At 42.5% G+C, this 22430-nt stretch overlaps 1 protein-coding gene and 1 long non-coding RNA gene across 2 annotated transcripts in view; one reads left to right on the top strand and one right to left on the bottom strand.

The window, feature by feature from the left end:
* gse1b (Gse1 coiled-coil protein b) overlaps positions 1–4752 on the bottom strand; it is a 209900-nt gene extending 205148 nt beyond the window's left edge. Inside the window, exon 1 of the mRNA XM_015038632.1 lies at positions 1875–4752. Within this exon, the coding sequence (XP_014894118.1) occupies positions 1875–4388 (2514 nt within the window). The 5' untranslated portion in view covers positions 4389–4752. The remainder of the gene's footprint in view (positions 1–1874) is intronic.
* Positions 4753–11536: 6784 nt separating this feature from the next.
* LOC106951222 (uncharacterized) lies at positions 11537–13692 on the top strand. Its single transcript, XR_001425779.1, has 2 exons — positions 11537–11671; positions 11789–13692. It is a non-coding gene; the product is annotated as an uncharacterized LOC106951222 (long non-coding RNA).
* The last annotated feature ends 8738 nt before the right edge of the window (positions 13693–22430 follow it).

The raw sequence follows: 22430 nt of genomic DNA, 5'->3' as shown, positions 1-22430 counted from the left end.
GCTGAACGTGAAATGATTATAGCTATATTTTTAACATACTAAATTAACATAGAGCAGGAAAACAAATGATAAACTGCGCTGACTTATGGTTGTGTCAGTAGCTGTTAGTTTCTGTGCTACTCTTTGTATTTGATATGAACAATTGGGAAATATGATCCACTGTCTTCGAATCTCTCATTTATTCTGCGAACACATCAACCTAACTACAAGCCTCAATCAAAGTCTGAATGTGTCTTTCTTTAATAGTGTCCACCGTCATATTTTTCAAAGTTAATTCTTACGAATCTCTCGGTAAGGTACGACTCTGCAGCCGTTTGACATTTCGCCGTGCAGCCTTCAACTTGAACTCAACCGACCCAAACCCAAACCCTGGATGTGCGCGCACAGGGCACTAAAGGGAACCAGATGGGAGCTCCCCACTGACAGCTCAAACCCCAGTGATGACAGACCTTCTCCAGCCAAAAAGCATGGCACTAAAGAACGAAGCACCTGTTGCCCTGCGGCTATTTTGCAGCACCTCTTCCCAACACCACTGGCTCCTTTTTCAGCTATGAGGTCACTTGCTTACTCAGGCCAAAAATGTCCAAAGCGGTCACTTAAAACTTCCCCCTCCCCTACAGTGAAACCCCCCACAACTATTATGATCCCCATAACCCTGGCAGAATGAATAACTAGTCACAAGATCATAGCAAAAATGTATAAGTGCAAAGTCTTAATTTGGGGTGCAATAAAAATGACGGCCTGTCCAACACTTATTTAAGGAGCAGAAGGAGAACTAAGTGGACAGCTCCACACAGAAGAGTGTGAGTCTGTGAAAGCAGAGGCTGCTCTGCGTGAATGGCGTCCACAGATGTTCTTCACATGTCCGGCATGGTTAGACAGTCAGTATTTGTTTGCATGAGAGATCTGTTCATAGGGGCAGCTGGCTGTCTAAACACTCCTCATCTCTTCATTTACACATCACCCATCCCTCACTGCCCAGAAGGTGTGCTCAACAAAGAGCCACACACACTCTTCAGCTTTGTAAATCATCTTCTGGAAAAAAAAATTAAATAAAATAACAAATCAGGAATCTGTTTCGAGCTTTAATTTGTATATCTTTGAGGGAAGTTTAAAAAAAAATGTAGAAAGAAAAAGAAAATCAAGTGAATGAATGCTCTAACCTCGGAGGAAGTGTGTGCACGTACAGTTGAGTGAGCCAGCCCATCTGGAGGACTTATGAAAAAGGTTGTTTATAACTCACCAAAATGACTCTAGTTTGTCATTTAAATGAGGAAAATAAGAAAACAGCCCGAACAACTGCTGAGATGTAATGGCCTGTCGTCAAGCATGAGTTACTGCCAAACTTCTTTTGATACACACACACACAATGTGGACACGGTACAAATTCGACCATATTTCTGAAGGATTAACTTGACCTCAACCCTTTCACCTCCTTGCAAAGAGATTTTTCAACTTTGTCACAATAAATACAATAAAAGTTAGCTCTAAACTGCATTCCTCGAAAATGCTCCTCAGTGTGCTCAAACTAAAACAAACTGTTTAGCACCAGGTGACACATACTCAGTCATGCTTGTTAAAATAAACACATGAACGCAGCAAACACTGGACCGGCCTCCGGATCCCCATAGTTTCCCTCTTTTGTTTATAGACGTGAGTTCTGATAAATATATATTATATATATATATTTTAGTTTCCTTTTCTTTTCAGTCGGACAGAGACGCACACAGGAGAATTACTCTTTCTGTCCAGGAAAGAATAAAGTGTAGCACAGAGCAGTGAGCAGTTTTGATATTATATTGCTACTTTAAACCATAATTATTGCAGGTTATGGACGACACAACCCAGGAGGCACCACTTCGTTTTGTTCTTACCTTGTGCTTCTGTGTTGGGGAATCCAGTTCAGGCTCACTCTTCTCTCCAAGTGCGGCTCCATGTCCCGGCGTGGCTCCATCCTGCTGCATGCTCTGTCCCACCTGCACCACCGCTTTGCAATCCACGCACGAACCGATCACCAGCCTCCTGCCATCATCCACCAGAAGCATGCGAGGGCTGCGGGGCGCGTACAGGAACACGGGTAGCCTGGCCACAGTGACAGCGCACAGCCTGCCTTGCCTGTGCTGCTCCTGCCTGCAGAAGAAGCACACAAAGGCCTCGCAGCTGTACTGACGGGCCCACTGGGAGCTCGGCGGGTGAGAGTTGGCACCAGGTACGCCAGAGGTAAAAGGGCTGGAGGATTTCAGGGCCTTGCTCTCATGCTGTGCCCACTGAGAGTGCAGGTCATGGTAGCAAAGTTTACAGGCGGACACGAGGCCTGTGGCATCGACTGGTTTAGCACCTGGTGCAGGCGGGTAAACTGTGAGAAATGGGAAGAAGGGCTCCCTCTCCACAAAACGACTGGGGGGGTTGACATGCAGCTGGTACTCTGCACCTGCACTCAGCTCAGCTCCACACAGGTAGCACACCGACAGGGAGCTGCTGTGGCGAGAGACCACCCCCACCTGAGAGTGGACGGGCCCGGACCCATCGGCGGATAAGGAGGAATGGTACCGAACGAGAAAGGAGCTGACAGATGTGATGAGGTCTTCGCTGAGGCTGAGTCGATACGCGCCCCAGATATCCTGCAGAATAGCGTGGCACTGTGGGCAGCAGTGCACACGGCCGTTCTTCACCGCTTGAGCGTTGGGTGGGCAAGGCAACAAGCCAATGAAAGGAAAGTACATCACAGCACGGGACTTCCCTACACCAGCTTTTGCATACACGACCCTCAAATCCCCTCTGCCCTCTTGACCACAGAGGAAACATGCTTCATGGGAGGGCTTTGGTTCAGGTGTGACCTCCAGGGAACCTGGAGTTCGTCTGTCAAGCGTGTTGTGTTGGGATGGATGGAGACCAGAAGCACTGGAAGTTTGATTCAGGGGGACGACATAGAGGCGCTGAAGGACAGGTACATCGGCCAACTGAAAGCTCTCCCACTGCTGCATGAGAGAGGAGTGGCAACTGCCACAGACAATGGTTGTACCTGAGGGGCTGATGGGCACTGCGCCCTGGGGAGCTGAGTGGAGCCACAGGAAGGGAAAGAAGGGCTCTCCCTGCGCCCTCTCCTGTTTTTGAACACTGATTTTGAAATGGGCACCATGTCTGAGTCCACAACCACAGATATAACAAACCCGCTCCTCTGCAGAGGAGCTTGCAGGGTGATGGGAGACCCTCCTGGCGGAAGGATCTGAGGCAGCCCTTAGCTGAGTCGTTGGCCCTGCTTTGGCACCACGAATGTCCCGCTCGTCGTCACTTGTGATGTTTATCTCCTGGTCTTCTCCGGAGTTGTCAGAGTTGATCTCCCTCGCAACGGCCGAGTTGCATTTGGGGATGACGGGGGACGGCGCGGCGCTGGAGTTGCTCTCGGCTCTCCCTCGATGCAGCAGAGATGGATGGCTGGACGGAGCGCAGCTGCTGTCGGCCACACGCTGGATCTGACGCTGCTCCACATGTCTGACACTCTCCTCCTCCAACCAGCGCCTGTTGCGCATAATGACCCCGTTGTCTCGCACAGGTGTGTCAGTGAGAGAACTGCCACAGCACCGCCGAGGGACTCTGTCTTGGGGCTTCAGCGGAGCCTCTGATGACTGACTGACATTCATAATTTTAGCCCCGCGCCTTGCCGGCTGCACACTCTCAGCTTTAGGCAATTCCCGAGCGTCATAAACACCCACCGCGCAACGCACTGCCCGCTGTGAATCCGGGCTGCTTTTAATACTAATGACATTGTTTTTCCTGCTACTGTCTCTTGGGAATTTGACGGGCGCCCTCAGACACTTGTCCTTGCCCACTCTCTCCACCAGATCCATCTCCTGGTCTGAGAGGTTCTCGTTTTCAGAAAAAGATGAGAAATCAGACTCTGCGCCTCCGTCGTAGTTGTGGCTGCCCACGCTGATTCTCCTTTCCAGGTCGTAGGAGATGTTCCACTCTTGTGGGACCCGCCTGGAGTCGCACTGGTAGGGTCGTTTCAGCCAATACATGCGCTTCTCGATGGGCGTCCTGCTCCGCTCAAATGAGTTCCACTGCTCCGCCAGGAAGCAGTGGCACACGGCGCACACCAGCGCACAGCCATCCGGGCTGAGTTCACACGCACCCGGGGCTGGCTCTTGATTTTGGAGAAACGGGAAAAAAGGCGACCTCTCTTTCTGATATGTCACTTGCAGCCTCAACTCCTTCCCAGGTGTGACCCCGCTCCCGCATATAAAACAGTGAACGAGACCCCCCAATCCGTTCCGATCAGCCCTGGAAGTGCTGCGGGGCAATGCGCTGTCCTCACCGGGCATCGATGCAGCCATGAGCCGGTGTTTGCGAGATAAGGGTGCCAGCTCCTGGTCGCGGGGAGAGTTCATGGTTGTTAAACCCCCGAGGCTAGGCTACATAGCAAAACGTCAACAAGTTAGGTCATAACTCGTCTTGGACACTTGTCTCCGAGCATGCAGTAGTTTTTGTCCAACTTACAGAGTGATAAAACCCACGGCAGTCCATTGAAACAAACAGCGTGCAGCAGCGAAGCCAGCAGTCCGGTTAAGCGTTGCTCTCACCCGCAAGGACAAGGAGGAAAATCCCTCAAAACTTCCATGTAGCTGCACGACAGTCCTTATTTTGTAAAGTCCTTAGTCCACGTGTTTGTTCTGAACGTCCGCATGACAGAAGTTGAGATCACTTGTCGTATCCAGAAAAACTTTCCTGCCTGCGCTGTGTAACTTTGGCTGCAAACTCACTCACACTGTACACAGCGCCATCCCCGATTCATGGGACCCGCTCAGACACCCCAAAGACAACCTCCACCCCCAGCCAGCCCCCCAGTATTAGCTTAGATGCTAGATTTCCTGATTAGAGTCACACTGTCAAATAAAAACAACAATGCATCACCTGCAAACAAAACTCTTGCAGCAATCATTCAAGGAGTGATGAGCAAAAATAGTTGGAACACCGTGGCTCAGTAAAAAACGTACACATTACATCTATCTATCTATCTATCTATCTATCTATCTATCTATCTATCTATCTATCTATCTATCTATCTATCGTTGTTAATGATATAATAAATCATTAATAAATCCTTTAAAACTTTTTCCACATATTACATTTATCCTGCACAATTTAACTGAAAACAAAGCTGTTTAGAAGAAATACAAATAAATAATTCAGTTCTATTATAGTGGTTTATAGTTCATAATTCGCAGTTCAGCACATCTGAACTATGAACAACTGTCTCACCTTTTTACTAGATTGTGGGTTACTGATAAGTAATTATTCATTAGTTATTCCAAAGTACAACTGATTGTGAGTTATGATTCACTTAGAAAGAAGCAGAAAGAGGACACAAGTACACTCTTTGCTTTGCTGTTTAATGCTGAAATGTCATGTTCTTTTCTTAATTCACACAATACAGGTCTAACAATGAACAATCACCGCTTTTGCTCTGACAAAACTTGGAAATTTGCCAGATTCTGACACATCAGAGATGCTGATGATTTTCAAGTTTTTTTTGGGACTAACTTCAGGTACGTTACAACTGAAATATATATATTTTTTGTCTCATCTTCTACTAGTCACAGCTCATATCTTTTGACTATGCAGTTATTCACAACAAGCCACTGTAATTATAGCCATAAGAGCTGTCATGGGTTTTATCTGAGGGTTGTGGTGGCATACTGCAGTTAAGTATTTGTTTTTAAATGTCTGTTGACATTTTAATTTTATTTTCATATAAGTCAGGCGATTGACTGGGCCATTCTCGCGGCTTATTTTTGCACAGCTCTACTACATATTCTCTTTGGTCAGATATATGAGATCTTTTGAGGGGTACCTGATCATGGCTGGTTTATGGTGAAATGTTATTTTTCACTCATGGATTATTGCTCTAGTGCTGTTCACTGGATGGTGCAGAAGTTTAGAAAGTAATCTGTAAGATTGTGATTTGCATGGTTTTCAACGGTAAGATCTTTTGCAAAGGTTTTTTTTGTTTTGTTTTCTTTGTTTTTACAAATAGTCCAGAAGTTATTAAATTAGCTGATATTACTTTGCACATAGCTACAGTGATGCTTTCTAGATACTGACAGATTTTTGCAAATTATTTTATTAATGTGTTGTATTCTTATTCCTTGTACCGTTACATTTTATTGCACATAGCTAAATTTCTAGGAGTAAATGGATCCATTTCACATGTATTTAGTAAGAAAAACATTGACATGCCCAACACTTATTTTACTAATTTTATGTTGGAAGCAGAGGGTAAAAATGTGTCTGTATTTTTATATAATAAAGAGCCTGAGGTTTAAGTGAGCTGGTGTTCCTTTTGCTTCTGGTGTGAAAAGAGATTAATTAAGGTAGAGTATTAGCATATCTGTAAAAACATATGCGCAAGTCAGCTTGCAGAGATAAAGGATACGGAGACACATTTTGAAACAAAAACTGGCACACACGAATATGCACAAAACTAAGACAGAAGATACAGGCAAAATTCACCAAAAACTGTTTTCCTCCTGTCACATTTGCAAATTGCTAATACAGATAATCACAAGCGGCTCTGATTTCACATTATACGACTACTAAAATTTGTGTATGCACTGTCCGAGGGTCTGGTTGTATTCATTACTGCAAGGTACTGGATGTGCTTGGTTTTTTTCCGTGGCCATACGGGAGGCATTATTTTACAGTTACACCACACGACTCCACACCTCACCACAGAGACCCCCTGAAAATTGGACTTGTCCGAGGAAATATTAAGAACAGACACTTTATCTTTTGCGCATATAAAATAACAGAATTGATCAAGCAGCAAAGGCTCACCAAAAAGCATATGCACCTTTTATAACATTCACAGAAAGGGTGCTGTGGTGGCGCAGGGGTAAAGCACAACCCATATATGGAGGCCTTAGCCCTCCATACGGCTGTCACAAGTTTGAGTCCCGGCCTGGTGACCCTTGTCGCATGTCTTCCCTCTTTCTCATTACCTGCTTTCCTGTCTGAGACCACTCTCAAATAAAGACCACTAGAGCCAATAAAATAAATTAATAAATAAACGTTAATTAATATGCCTCTTGACTGCCTTTGGAGCACTGCACCACATAGACTGGAACATGCTAAAGCTAAAATGCATGTGTCTGTTGAAGTTTTAATTTCAAAAAACTCATTTTGAACTTTAACTTCCTAGTGAGACCAGCATTGAAAAGCACATGTCTGTGGTTATTTCTAAAGAACAAACCGACAACTTTATAAAACCAATGATCAATTCCCATTTAATTAACTTGACGTTATTATCAATATCAAATATGACAACCAAATCCTGAACATGTGGTGTCACACAGAGTTCATGGTTCCATATGAGAAGTGCTGGCACCACTGGGTACATGTGCAACTGGTTTTCAGTATCAGCTGTGCCACACAGCAGTGTGTTTATGTGAACTTAATTCACCACATCTGCACTATGGTGTTGAGTTCAGCTTGCACTTATAGTCCCCTCACGCAGGAGTGTGAGACCATGCCATGGTTCCCATGGCCTTTTTAAACATGGCTGGACAGCAACAAATTATAGCGATAATCATGAAGCTGCTCTACTCTTACTACTTGCCAAATGCCAATTTTTAAGAGTCTTGAGATTCTGAATGTGCTATGTATTGCAACACACTTCTAAAACCCTTCGGTCTGAGCATAATGTCATCTTTTTCTTTTCTTTTTTTTAAGATAAACACTTCGGCATACTAGGCTCCAGTAGGTGGCGGTGATGCACACCAATTAGTTGCTTGCCAAAATGCCAATAAGAAAAGAAGGAAGCATGCTGAGCTGGTTCCTGCGCTCGTCAATGAAGGCTGTGATTAAAAAAAATAATAAAATCTGTCGTCCCTTAGTTGACTCTCCAGTAACGTAAAGGATTGTTCTTACCTTCAATGGAAGGGGTTGGTTGTTTGAAGGAGCCATATGTTTGTTTCTTAGCCTCCGTCTTGGGTTGGTGAGTTGTTTTGGAGTTTGATTTATTGATTCTAGATTTATTCTGACAGTTTCATAGTCTCTTTCTCTGATTCAATAAGTCTTGTTTCAGTTTTCCTTCAGTTCAGTCCTTCTGTTTATTTTTACTTCTTGTCTCTAGCTATTCCTACTCTAGTTTAATTATATTTCCTAGGTGTAGTTATTCATGTTAGATTTATTTCCTAATCCTTTATGTACTCTCCCAAACCCCTGTGCCATTCTCTCTCTCTCTCTCTCTCTCTGTCTGCCTTCTGCTCTCTCCCCTCACACCTGCAACCTGTTTCTAATCAGCCATCATTTGCTTGTTCAGTTGTCAACTTCGCTGGTTCCTGTTGTTTAATCCTGTTCAGTTCTTTTACTTCCCTTTTGTTCCCAGTTCCTGTTAGTTTTTTGTTTTGCTTAGACTCTCTGTGGAGTTTTTTGTTGTAATTTTTATGCGTTTTTTTTTTAGTCTTCATTAAATCCTCAAACCAAATCTTTGCCTCAGCCTGTCTACATTTGGGTCCACTCAGCTAACGCATCATGGCACATTCTGTGTTTTTGTGATGCTGCTTCAAATGCATAATGAGGTAGGCCTTATTATGCATTTGTGGCACTGGTCTTGCACTCGGCTAGCATTTAATATCTTTTTTGGTCTTTAATGAAAAGTACTGCCATTAAGCTGACATCGCCTCTACTCTAGTAGTGTCATCTACGACTCTGTTAAATTCCTGTTGTTGTGATCATGTCTGCTCTGCATGAGAGATACAAGCACTACTGAATAAAAATACTGGGGTGGACTATTTGCTGGATCAAAAGTCTGTGTCATTGCTATTTGCTGAAATGGATTGCTAGTACATAGATGCAGAACGATAAAATCTCATACCGTTTTTTGGCTGATATCAGGACACCCTTAGTTTTGTGTAAAATGTATTATGTCACAAAATAAACCCAAGACTCCTTAAACACCATCATTACACTATCTTACGCCGTCTGCCATATTCTCTCTTGGTGAGCTTTTCAAAACTGTTGTGTAAAAAGGGGGGAGGTTACATTGTTCCTAACATGATGCCAAACATCTAGCCAAGACCCGGTAAAGACTGCTCGCATTTTATCTGATTTGTCTTTAAGCTGCAGCACAGTTGTCATCTAGTGTGAATGTTGATAGAATACAGTATTTACTATAGTTCCCAAGTAGTTATTGTTGAAGAATACTCCCCCAAGTCAAACGTCAGAGCAACATTCACTGTTTCTTGCATTGAGTTGGCATGTTCTACCCAACCGAAGCAACCTGATGATGCAAAGGCTGACTGACAGCCCTGACTTGTCTGTGACCTTTTGCTCCACCATTCTTTACTACTTCCTTCCCTTTTCTGTCATGTCTTCTTTTTCTTTCTCTGATGTCCTTTTTCATTGGTTTGCCTTTATTCTCTCCCATTGTGCGCCCCAAACTCATTTTAATTAGTTATTAGCTTACTAACACCTTAATTTTCTGTGCACATGGCAATAAAGTACGTATATGGTCCATAATAAACAAAAACCGACAGAACATCAACAAAAAAACAATAAAAATAAAATGATCATCCATTATCATTTGAACTAAGGTGCCAATGATTCCACAAACCAGAGAAGAATCTAACTGAGCTTTGAACAGGGTTGGTCAAAGTCGGTATGATTGTGTTTCCACAGCCTATTAACCTACACATTCTCTGAACATAAGGTTTCGAACCACAGCAGTACAAGTTGGTAAACTGGCATTTACCAACATCTGACTCCATTGCGGCATCTTACGCACCATCCTTATGTCATCATTGTGTACGACCTGAAGTTCATCCATCTGCTAAACAGTCTGGCAGCATTGCTGCTGTAAAACAGGCCTAACTTTTTCATGTCCCTGATGGATAAAAACTAAGATTATTATTTTACTCAGATTTGATTGCAAATGCTTTAGGACCCCAGCAACCAACAGCGTTGTGGGACTATTATTAAAATAATAATAATAATAATAATTACATTTGTGTAGCTTCCCAAACAAAAGCTTGAGGCTGCTTTGTGGCTTTAGGTATGAAAATTGTCATAATTGATGGAACCATCATTTCTGTTGTCTGTTAATAAGAAGAGGAAGAACGGTTAGCCATCAGTTTTGGACAATGTTGACGCCGTAATTTCTAAAATAAAGTTTTTGACTCGTCCAGTCAAAGTCCAAACTACAGCAAAGTAGTTTGTTTTAGGGGCAAATCACCCGTAGAGAGATATTTTCTTCGAGTAACTAATTTACATTTTAATTGAATTTCTTATATTTGTCTTTCAATAATCACAAACTCGTGGAAATATTCCATGCAAGATTTGGTACTTCTGTTGCTGCGCATAAGCCAGCAAAACGTCAACAAGCTCATGGGTTGGACATTTTTCCTGTGATGGGTAGTTCCACTGCTCCTGGTTATCACCAGATCAGGAACCAAGAATCTCATGAAAGAACCTGAATTTAAAGTTACCACTAAGAACCATCTACTTTAAAACCTTTTACTTGTTTCTATTTCTCTTGACAGTGGCCCTAAAACCAAAGACCTTCTAAAGATGAAGGTGTAAAAGTTGATTCTCTGCCATTTAAAAAAGAAAAAAAAAATGCTTTTGATTTGCAAGAGATCATCTGTTTACATGAAAGAACATCACAAACATAATTCACCCAAACTGTCGTGGGTTAAAAGAATAAGGCGGATGGGGTGTGAAAGCGAAATATAATTTTGATGCCAAAAATAACGGCAATGTTTAGCTGCCAGCAACAGTTTTGCATCCTGCCATGGAGGAAGTCAGGGTGTAGATGCCATGAAACGGTGAGGTAGCAAAGGAGGGAATCCACCCAGAGAAACAGCAGCTCGGTTGCTTAAAAAGAGAGCAGGGAGTAGGTTCCCAATTACGAAAACTTTCAAGGAAAGTTTACAACTAGATTGAAAAAGGAGGCATCTCGAAATTCTATGCCAAAAAAAAAAAAGTGTTGCCAAGTAATTTTATCTGCAAATGAAGCATGTTGTGCTCACACAAGAGGGAGAGAGTTCATGTAACATCTGGAGGAAAGCCTGGACTCTTTGTTATTTATTTATTCCTTTATTTCTGCAGGATCTCTTCACTCTCTCCAAGGTCAGAGGTGCAGCTAAGGAATGTGTTTCCTCTGTACAAGACAAAAAAAAAAGCAAAACATACAGTGTGGGTATGCCATTGCTCAAACCATTTGTTAGTTCAGCCTGGGTTATCTAACTCTGACAGAAGCTAATGAGGAAGAAGCTAAATAAGCCCTGGCTTCTAGTTTAATCCACCTTTTTGTCAGTCTTTTTTTTTTTTTTTTGGTTTGGTTACGTGTCATTGAGCCTTGTGACGCTGCATCTTGCTTCTTTGTCCATGTGGAAGCAAAATTAATGTAAACTCGAAACAGAGAGAGCTGTAGATCAAAGCAGATCAAAAATAGTCATGTGATATCGCCACATGACTTCTGGGTCAGGAAGCATCTACTTTCCCGTGCAGTGAACCCAGTCACAGCTGTGGTTGATCTTTCCACTCTTTCCCACAGAAGGCATAGCCCGGCTGGAGCCTGTTGATATGTGTGTATGCGTTTGAATGTGTGTGTTTGTCCTCACTGACACAAGGACGACCTGAACCACTTTCACCTGTACTTGTCAGTCAGCCTGTAAGTCAGGAGGTCCCTCCCAGGCCCAAGGCCCCCAGCCCCTCCCGGTGGAGGCTGTTTTTTTTTTTTTTTTTTTAAAGTCATGACATTCTGATCTGAGCATTCCTTCCTTGCCAGGTCACCGAGACCCAGATGAGGAAGACCGAAGAAGGAGGAAGGACGGTGCGAAAGCTTGGACAGAGGACAGAAGGTAACGAGGAGAACCAAAAGCAACGTTGAAGAGGTAAAAGATACACGTGGAACACCTGCTCTCTGCTGTAGGTTCGGATGGCAGCGTCAGCGAGACGTATTTAAAACGCTTCTCTCGGCTTTGTAAAACCTAGACACACAGTCGGTTTTGATTAATGACGAAAAGGAAAGCGCACACTCAAACACCGGGGAAGGTTTCGGAGCGCGTGGAATCACTCCTTCCCTCCCTCTTCCTTTCCTCTGGCACATCCCCATCATTCAGCTGGGCAGCAGCAGCTAATAACCAACAAATAATGACAAGGATGAAAACACAGGACATCAGGGGCAAGAGGGAAGGCCAGCCGAATCCGGGGATGGTGCTGCTCGTAAAGAGACGCCTGGAATAATGGGAAAGGAATGCCGTGCAACGACTCCCACGGGACCGGGTCCAGCCGAAGGCCCTCTGGCTCGCCGACAACAAACGGGAACGCTTGAGGAGAGCAGGGTGCACACATAAGGGCTTTAACAGCACATCCCAACCGCCCCCCCACCCTTCCCCGCCCCTCAAAACACACACATTCACAGATCCCCCCCTCAACCCTCCCCTCCTCCCCCTTCCTGTGCCGACCTACTGGAGTCGGCTGTTGTTGTTGGCTGCCTGCCGCTTTCGGAAGAAGCTCTCTCTCCACTCCATCTTTCTTTCTTTCATGCTGCAAAGGAATTGCTGATAAAATGTCATCTTCAGGGAGCTCTTATGAAAAAGTTATTGCCATCCACTTTTGCCCGTATTAAATAATCTTGCACCTCGTCTGCTCTCTACATCTTCAGATATATTCACTGTTCAGTGACGATCCCATGACATCCTTATTTCCTCTGTCGCTCTCTGTGTGGCTTTGCGTTTTCATCGGCAGACCAATCATTTATTCTCTGCCCCAAAGGGGAGTGCTTACTGTCAACTCCTTACAACCATATTCATATGTACATTTTTTAGCTTTCAAAAAGGAAAATGTTCTTTTCATGTTCTACCTTTGAACTCAATTATTCATGTGTGTGTGTGTGTGTGTGTCTCTGGGTCTTGAGCGGCATATATGAGCCAGATATAGGAAAACCAGTCGCCTCTTTTTCATTTTGCTTCTGCAAGCAGAGGTGCTGTCTGATACATGAGGTGCCTGACACATGCACAGCTTGTATAAGGAGACTCTGATTCCACAAGACACGCACGCCCATGTGTATGTTAGGACACAGAATATCCTCTCATGACTCACGTGGATTCCTGGGGTGCGTAGGTTGCGCGAGGAGCCGTGTTAAGAGTCAGCAGTCGGACAAGTTGAAGGGGAGAGACGTTCGGTGAGGATGGAGGGAGGATGGGGTCCTGATCTCAGGCCGGAGTCGCCTTTTTGCTCCTTAAATCACAATCGGGGTCTCCTGGGCCAAAAATGTTCCCACTGCGAACCTTTTAATTTTCAGGAGATGCTCCAAAACACAGTGGGGAAACAGACATCCTCTTCAGAGAGTAAATTTCAATACTTAAAATGATAGAAAGTAGATATAAAATGTCTACGCTTACGTTTTAGACGGTATATAATTCAGTGCAGTCATAACTATATGAAATAAGGAAGAGAGATGATCCGGCTCAGTGAAAAATGTCTTTTTAAAACACTTTTGTGTTCACTCTTGCAACTTTATGTGAAGCATTCTCACAGTCAATTAACATATATGTGTGAGTTGCATGATTTCTACAGCCGTCATGTAGAGGCTTGGGATTTATAATCTATAACACTGAAGTTAAAAACCACTATTATTTGTGACTGCAGTTTTTTTTTTTTTGTCCAGCAAGTAAACGACATGGGCAATAAAAATAAACATAACAATCCCAATGTTAAACTTTCGCAAAGCACCAACATTTTTAACAAGTGACATTGTTTGTTGCAGAACAGTTCATTCTTTGGAACGATATATATCAAATACTGTTTATAAGCCCTGTGCTGGGTATGCAGCGCAACTTTGGCTTCACAATAAAGCAATTTCTGATCAGTCATGTTGTCTCTTCCTTTCTGCTTTGGTTTTCTCTTTTCAAGCCAAAAAAAAAAAAAAAAGGCACAGAAAAGAAATCAAGACAGCAAATCTTCCTCTCTTCGCCCTCTAGTGCTTCTCCTTTTTTTCTGCCCTACTGTTCTCTACCATGACAACCTCTTTCACAATACTTTCTCTCCAGTCATTCTGGGACAAGGGCCAGCGTGGTGAGAGCGAGAGTCTCTTTATATTCCACTTTCTTTTACTAAGACAGCACATTTCCACTGCACTGAGAATGCAGTTTTAGTATTTATAGGTGTTCTCTTTTCATAGGACACCCTCTGTTGGCAGGTTCCCACCAAATGGAACCAACAATGTAGAAAAGCCTGGCCGTGGGAAAAGAGAGGAGGAAAGAAAAAAAACAAAAAAAAAAACATGTTTTTCTCTAGAGTTCATTCAAAATTATTTGAAGCCTGGAATTAATAATTCATTGTCTTTAAGTCTCAACTTTAAACATCCACATGGCAGTTGGATATGGCATTTATTTTTATTATGACTTGCAGTTCCTTTAAAAAGTTATTCAAACTCTGTACTTTTTCACATCTTGCCACGTTACAGCTAAAAACTTTGTATTGTATCTTTGTGAGAAACTGACACAAAGCAGGGCATAATTGAGAAGTTGAAGAAAAGGAATAAATGGTTTTAAAAAAAAATTAAAAATTGAAAAATGTTGTATGCACTTTATTGAGCTCCCCCTGAGTTTATACGTCAGAGGAACTTCTTGCTGAAAGTAAAGCCAAAAGTCTTTTTAAGAGTACTGGCTTTCTTTCCCATTTGTACCTGTTCGCCTCATCTTGACTTGACTTTACTCAACTCCACTCGGTTTGGGTGTTGATGTGATTTGTATTTCCTTATCAACCACAAAAATGTTGGTGCCTTATTGTTGGACCATGGTGTCGATTCCAGTTTTGTCATTTTCCTTAAAGCTCTGAATATGCTCAGTCACCGACGCTGTTGATTTTATGAGTGATCATCTGTTAAAGGAAACATAAGGAAGTGTGCGTATATTCATGTTGCGTGTTCCCCACCCCCCCTGACGTGCTGAGCAGGTGGTCATAATACGCTCTTTGAGCTGAAACGCAGGAAGAGACGGCGGCAGCTCTCCGACACATTCCAGTGTGGCATAAATTTATGTCGAGACAGAACGAGGACGGAATGAAGCCACGGCCTCTTTATGTTCAGAGCTCACCTATGTACCGTATTCACATCTGTCCGCTGGTCCCCGTGAGCACGCATGATTGAGCACATGTGTGCTTCTCATGATGCCTCACCTCACCTCTCTCCCACAGCTTCCCAGCAGCTTCCAGAGGATGAAAGCGAGTGAAACCCCAGACTAGTGGGGCTCCACAGCCAATTACGACTGTTTATTTAGCCAGCCACGGCTGCCTAACAGAACAGGAGCACACAGCCAGCCACACAGCCCTGCAGGGGAAACCTCGCTTGTCTTGATTTTTCTCTTTTTCCACTCCTTTTAAACTCCACTGGCTTCAGCCTCTCTCCAGTTTTTTTTTTTTTGTCTTTTTTTTTTACCTTTTTTTTCAGACATTCATTTTTCTTGCTTGAGAAAAACTTTAATGAAAAAAGGAGGGTAACTATCAACCACCATCTTCTCCCTCATCCATCACTGTGATCAGCCCTTTACAGTTTCCCCCATTGCCTTGTTCTTCATCTTTAACCCCACATCTGTCCTTTTCTTCCTCACTTAGCTACACTTTTTTCCCACCTCATCACATCAACACAAATGTCCTGTGATTTATTGGTTCACTGACTGATGCCCCGGGGGAGGGGGGGGGGGCTTTAGCTGTGTGTGTGTGTGTGGATCAGGATGTATATTTGGGGTGTGAAGCGGCGAGGCACTGAGCTCCATGCACAGAGATGGGGCGAAGCAGCAACGCGATATTCATTCACAACACATTTGTCATGCTTAGGCTTGCTTCATGAGAGAAAGCCGCATCTCTATTGGACCAACCACTCCAATGACGCCTCGTGGATTTTTAAACGTACTGTACATGATGCATCCTTGAACTAAGTGGTTGTTTTACAGGAAGAGATGTTTGTCATGGCAATTATAGGAAAAAGGGGAAAATGTCTTGGTTTCTTTGAGTAAAATTAAAAAGAAAAGCAAACATTTAAAAGTATACATACATGCAAATGTGAACATGCACACCTCATCTGAAACTTGTGCTTCAAACTTGTGTAAACGGATCTTTGTTGACCTTTGCACATGGCTTCAGAGCTTGACCTGTCAATGGCCAAATAAGTACCCAACACACACTTAGTAACCCAATCGCCTTGCTAGACGGGTACCACAGGGATAAATGGTGCTCCGACCCCTTGGCTGGCATTAGGCCACACTGAGAAAGTTCCCTTTAAGGTCACAGAACAGACTGACGTGTCCAGGTAGAACGGCCACTTTTTGCGTCAATGCACATCAGAATAAATGAGCAAAGGTGAATTATCCACAGTTTGGGAGTTTAGTTGAGGTAGTTTAATAACAGAGCAGCACAGAGGAGGAATAAAGGCTTGTTCACTGACTCATTTCACATGGGTGTCTGCGGTTCGGCCCTGTCCTGACCACACTGCGCTGCACGTGTGTTTGCTCCACAAAGCTTCATTCAACAACACAGAGAACTAGAGATCATAAAACACAAGATTTCATTTTGAAAGTATTTTGATAAGCGCATGTTAGCCTTTGAAAATTTCTAAAAGAAAAGTTAAAGTAATTTTTTTTTTTTTATCGTACCTCTATGTAGAGTTTACGTGCTTAGTGTCATTGTATAACTGCACTTTTAAAGTACGAAAAAGATGAGGAATTGAATACTAGGACAGGGAAAAGTCTCGATGAGATCAAATTGTAATTCATTTTAAAAACTACAATGATTGACCAAAGTCGGATCTTTATCTTATGCTCTTAATGCTTGTCTTTGCGTTAGTCATCTACTGTTTTAGACTCTAATAATACGATAAATAGAGCATTACAGTCACACGTAAGCTGTTTCTTCATTGTCAAGTCTCACTCTAGCCTGGTTATGTCTGGTCAGGTTCTACCCCAGTTTGGAGCATCTCCATTGCAGTCTGTCCTTCACTATTACGGGAATGTGGGCGGGCCGTGAGCGCACAGAATCTGTGGTTGTATAGCTCTGATGATGACGTTTGCAGCAACATTCAGCAATGGAGAACCTTGAGTTTGTGGTTTTGATGGAGGCAAATACCCCCATTTGTTCTATTTTGTCTTTTAGGAATTCATTGCTGGCCCAAGCATAATCAAAGCAATTCAAATTTCTGATTGTGCCACTTTATTTCTTAAACATGCGACCTTGTGAATTTAGGTAGTGCAGTCAAAAGATGCAAACCAAAATCCACATGTGAACTTTATTTAAAAGAAATGTTCAAACGAAGACTAAAATGCACTTTCAGGGTACAGTGTTCCAGTGTTTCACACAGCAAAATCATGCATGCATGTATTCCTGCTGCTGCTGCTGCTCAAGATTAAACTCACAGTCATGCGATTCCACACTGTGTAGTAATGGGATGTCCGCTGGTCCACTGCAGTGGTTAAAATGTTGTCGTTTGGCGTTTGGAGTGATGTAAATGACGACCAAATCAATGAATGCAGTCTTCTGTCTAACCAATCGCTTGTGCACAATTTTGCGGCTTTGCGCAGCTTACGCTACCCCTAAAGCGAGTACGAAAAACAGGGAAAAGTTGCACAGAGATGCAAAGGATCTGCGAATCCGGCGGACTGGTGCAGGCCACGCAGAACTTCACAAGTACATTTAGCAACATTGCTGATACACAACAATTTTTTTTGAAGGAGATGCGTAACACACAAAGTACAGTGTATAGAAATCTGTGACGTTTAATCAGACAGGTAAGATAACTGAAATTATTGGAAAATGCCAGTACAATAGACAATTATTTCTGGACATTTTTCAAACCTCCCTCAGATTTAGAGGTTTAACAACTTTATCTCAAGGTTAGATAGCATTGCCACGAAACTGCATGACTCGCATCAATGACATGAGCTTGATGGACCATTTCTTGGTCTGTTTCTCCTGACAGAACTTGTGCAATTGAGTCTGGTTTGTAGGCCACCTTCCTCTGCCCATAAATAGATTTATGGGAGTGAAACAAGAGCTTTGGAAGGGCTACAAAAATCATGGCCAGTCCTTAAGCCACTTAGTAACTAATTTGGCAATAGGGTCCTTCCCCATTCAGAAGACCCAGTCATGCCTGAGCTAGAAGAGAAAAGAGCGTGGCAGGTCTGAAATACTGCATTTGAACTAATAATATTTACAAAAAACAAGTCACAAAAACGTATAGAATATGAAAGAATGAATCCTTGAGTTGCTCCATCTTTTACAAACACTTGGGATAAAAGCTGTTCCTTGGGACAAAGCACCTTATATTAACACGTACCCATTAAACTGTATTATCATTTTTCTCTCTGTAGATGCAACTCAAACAAGAACCATACTCAGTATGTAAATGACCCTCATAATGATCAGTTTGGATTGCTCAATAAATCTCCCTTGTTTAAACTCATAAAAAGACCTCCATGAAAATGCAGTTTAAACAGTTTCTGCTCCATCACAGACTTTCACCTACAGTTTTTCTCTCTTTGATTTGCTGTCAGGTTGGCAGGACTACCACTGGCCTGCAGACTGGCAGGGCTATTGTTTTCATTTCCCCTTCATTAATCACTGCCTTAGGAGAAAATAAAGAGAAAACAGGACAGGAGAGTGGAGAGGAGCGCTGGGGAACCATCTTGGGAGGATCTGTTGCTACTAGACGGTGTGTATCATAACAGCTGCTGTCCACAGGGGAAACTTGGCTGGATAGATCAAAGGCTCATTCACAGCCCACCTCTACCATCTGACGCCCAGGCACACACACACGCACACACACACACACACACACACTCAGGTGCTATCTTCCCCTCCTTACACTTAGGAATAGGCTTCAAGTACAAGCCCTCGTAAAAGTCTAATTCTCAGGTTAAAGGAAGCTGTGTTCCAGCCCGGATTACCTAAGCTGTTAGTTGTCAGCGCTGAGGTCTGCTTTTACGATTGTTCAGCTTTTCGTGTAAATTAATTAAAGTTCCATTTCAGTGGCGCCCCTTGTATATGCCAACACATTCTTCAGATTGAGAGCTGAGCTGGCCCCTCTTCAACACATTGCTCTCACAGACGCTTTAATAGGCAGCAGTCCTTACAAACCCTCCCCAAAAGACAGAGAGAAGAGGTGGGGGTTTGAGGGGGGACAGAAACAGCCAATAAGAACATTTTAATGCAGAGCCTTACAAGACTCCTCAAAGGCCCAGAGGATGAGGTTTCAATTTATTTGCTTGTTAAGTCTACCTCTGTTCTGCGGCATAAGCCCAAACACTAAACCTATGCTGCCATCAAGTGGTTAAGAATTGGAACAGCAACTTTCCCCTTCACCCGGATAACAATCACTCGTCAAAATTACGGTTTGGATCATCTATTTACATGCACATAGAAAACACACACCTGCATTAGTTTCAAAAATATATTTCAGAAATTTAGTGTCAAAATCATCTATTTTTGAGTTCCTGTGGTTCATCTACTTGTTACCTCACCTATCCAGCATTCCAGAAATCACACTCTGCAGCAAAAAAAAAAAAAAAGTTTATAGTTTTCTCAGTGAGTATCAGAATGTCTGTTCTTGATCAACAGTCTGTTATATTGCGTCTTGAATTTGTTTACTTGTCACCATACACCTACAGTCCTCGTCTCTACATTTGGATGCTCATCAATGCCAATATGTGACATTAAAATATTCAAAATCATCCACAAAGCTTTCATGTGTCTGCTGTCTTTTGTTCATTCATGTATAATTACTAATTTGACTGTTCACTGGAGTAGCTGTCATGTTTGATTATATTCGAACATGACATGACATTAATCTTATGTTGCAGTGACTTGATCTCGCAGTGAAACTCTAATTTAGGAAAAGAAACTGAAGTGGAGTAAGATAAGATTTTTTTTTTAAATCAATTTAACCAAATTACTGATGTCATAGTTGGTGTTGGTGATTGTTCAATTTATGCCCTGAAGTTAATCAGTAGTTCAAAATCTCTAATCAGTAATACATGACTGTTTGTTACCTTCAGGAAAAAAAAAAAAAAAACTTCTATATTCAACAGAAGTTTCTTACCCCTTACCAAGATGAGGTCCAATAATGATCTCACCAAGTGGCAGCCTTGTAAGAGAGGAAAAAGCTCTCCAATGGTCTGTGTTAGAGAACTGTAGCAAAGGGCATCCTGAGGACACAAGGTCTGCATAACAACTGTTAGTCAAGGGGTGTCAAACACCAGTCCTGATTTCTTGCATTTTCTGGATGTTTTTCAAGTCTAACACACCTGAATCTAATTGCTGAGTGAATCAAGGTAAACGGAGTCCGGCTTATTTCATAATCTTAGGATCCAGATATGTTGACACTGGTCCCCCCCCAAGGACTGTGGTTTGTGGGAGGGACACAGTGCAAAGGCTAAACTCTGATGGCACTTAGATGGGGAAAAAGATTGAGCTTCTCATCAACAAGCGTCCAGAATCAAATGACTATTTTCCCTCTTCAGCGTGACATGCAGCTCTGTAGAGGTCTGGTAACAAGCCATTCACCTGATTCAGGTGTGTGAAGAAGGGACGCAAGTAAAGGCTCCAGGAAAGTTGTTTTTGAATTCTGGACCACGGCACTCCTGACCTGGAGAGACCGTATGATGAGGAGTAGTCAAATATCTTTAATAGCATTGGTAAGCAGCCCCTAGAGTCACCATGGGCCTTTTGGTTGCCTCTGTAATTCATTTCCTCCTTGCCCAGCTTTCAATATAGGAGAAATTCCATGTCAGAGGTTTGCAGTTGTGTCCTTTGCGTTTCTTGTTCCTCATAATACTTTGTTCTCTTTCACAAACCTATAAGACTTCTGAGGACCAGCTGAATGTATGCTGACACAAATTACACACAGGTGAACAGTATTTTCTGAATAGGTGATTTCTGAAACCAGTTGGTTGCCATTTTCTTTTATTCTAAGATACTAGAGTGAATGGGTCTGGATATATGAATGACATATTTTGCAGATGTGTATTTGAAAAACATTTTATAAATTACAGTGCCCATCATCATACTTCTACTTTACAAAGTATCATTTTATTGTCTTGGTCTATCACAATAAATAAATAAATAAATTTAAATAACTTGAAGAATTTAAAGTGTATGATACTTTTGCAAGGCACTTTAGCTCTTATATAGATTTCTTTTGTCCTCTTAAGTTCTATTGTACAATATTGATATGTGTTTTGAGTAAAATTTACGTAAATAGTTCAGTTATTCTTTACAAAATGTGGGAGATGATGTAGATGTGGGGCCGAGTTTGTGCCAAAATGTTCTGATCTGGATCTCTATTCTATTCTGATGGCTGATCACACTAAAATAATAAAAACCAGAAGAAGCAGAAGAGTCTGATTATTTACTCCCCATTCAACATCTTAAGTCCGCCACTTGTCACCTGCCAAATCTTAACGGGGCACAGAAATGTCCTCTACCTCAAGTCAAGGTTGTGTTAGATAACCAGAGAAAAGCATTGTTACTTTTAATAAAAACACACACACGCACGCACGCACGCACACACTGCAGGCAACAAGAAACACAGGTATAATTAATCCACAGACATGAAAGGCTAATTGGCCCACAAGGTCGGGGTCGCACCTGCGATGCAGAAGCTGGTCACCATGGCAGCATGAAGTCCTTGGAGAGGCAGAGAGGGCCACAGGATGAGAAGTGTCAGCTTATCTAAGAAAAGCTATGTGAAGCCTGATGAAGAGAAACAGCAGTGATGATCGAATGATTTGTTTTTATATTTATTTTTGTGGGAGGACAGATACCCCTGAAAGAAGGACTAAATGAGCAGGTGAGAGTCTAAATGTGATCCTCCTACATAGATGATGTTCGAGCTAATGCATTCAGAGAAAGATTGGGACGTGAAGATTGCAGGGACCACCAGATGGAGTGTGAGAGGGTGAACTGGGAGGGAGAGCAGGCGTAAATCCAGACAAATTGAGGCTGTGATGTTACTCGTCAAAGACGAGGACAGAGACGGAGGTAGTGGCCCATGTCTCAGGAAGACATTTCTGGATTGTGTTCACTTGAACATGTGGCATATAGTCAGATAAATGAGAAACATTTGGAGATTTTGAACAGGAGCTCAAGTAATCTGATGTCATGCCAGTAAAGACTTATTAATAATCCCAGCACAACTACATTGTTTTAAAAGGATTTAATTGCACGTCTGAAAACACGTTGCACTAATCAGTGTATTTAAAAAATGTCAGTGGAAATGATTAGGTCAAATTTACAATTTACAAAGCTTTGATGAAATTTTGTGAAATAAAAGCTTAATTTTGGTATACTGTAAAGATTTCATGGACCCGATGAGCTACAATATGGCCTCCTTCAGAATAACGTCATATAAATTGAGGTAGTTTGGCTTTTTTCAAGTC

Source organism: Poecilia latipinna, unplaced genomic scaffold (assembly GCF_001443285.1).
Source record: "Poecilia latipinna isolate Pla-1442-1.1 unplaced genomic scaffold, P_latipinna-1.0 Scaffold448, whole genome shotgun sequence".
NCBI classification, from domain to species: Eukaryota; Metazoa; Chordata; class Actinopteri; order Cyprinodontiformes; family Poeciliidae; genus Poecilia; species Poecilia latipinna.
The sequence above is the reverse complement of the archived record's forward strand: the minus strand, read 5'-3'. Positions and strand labels throughout refer to the sequence as shown.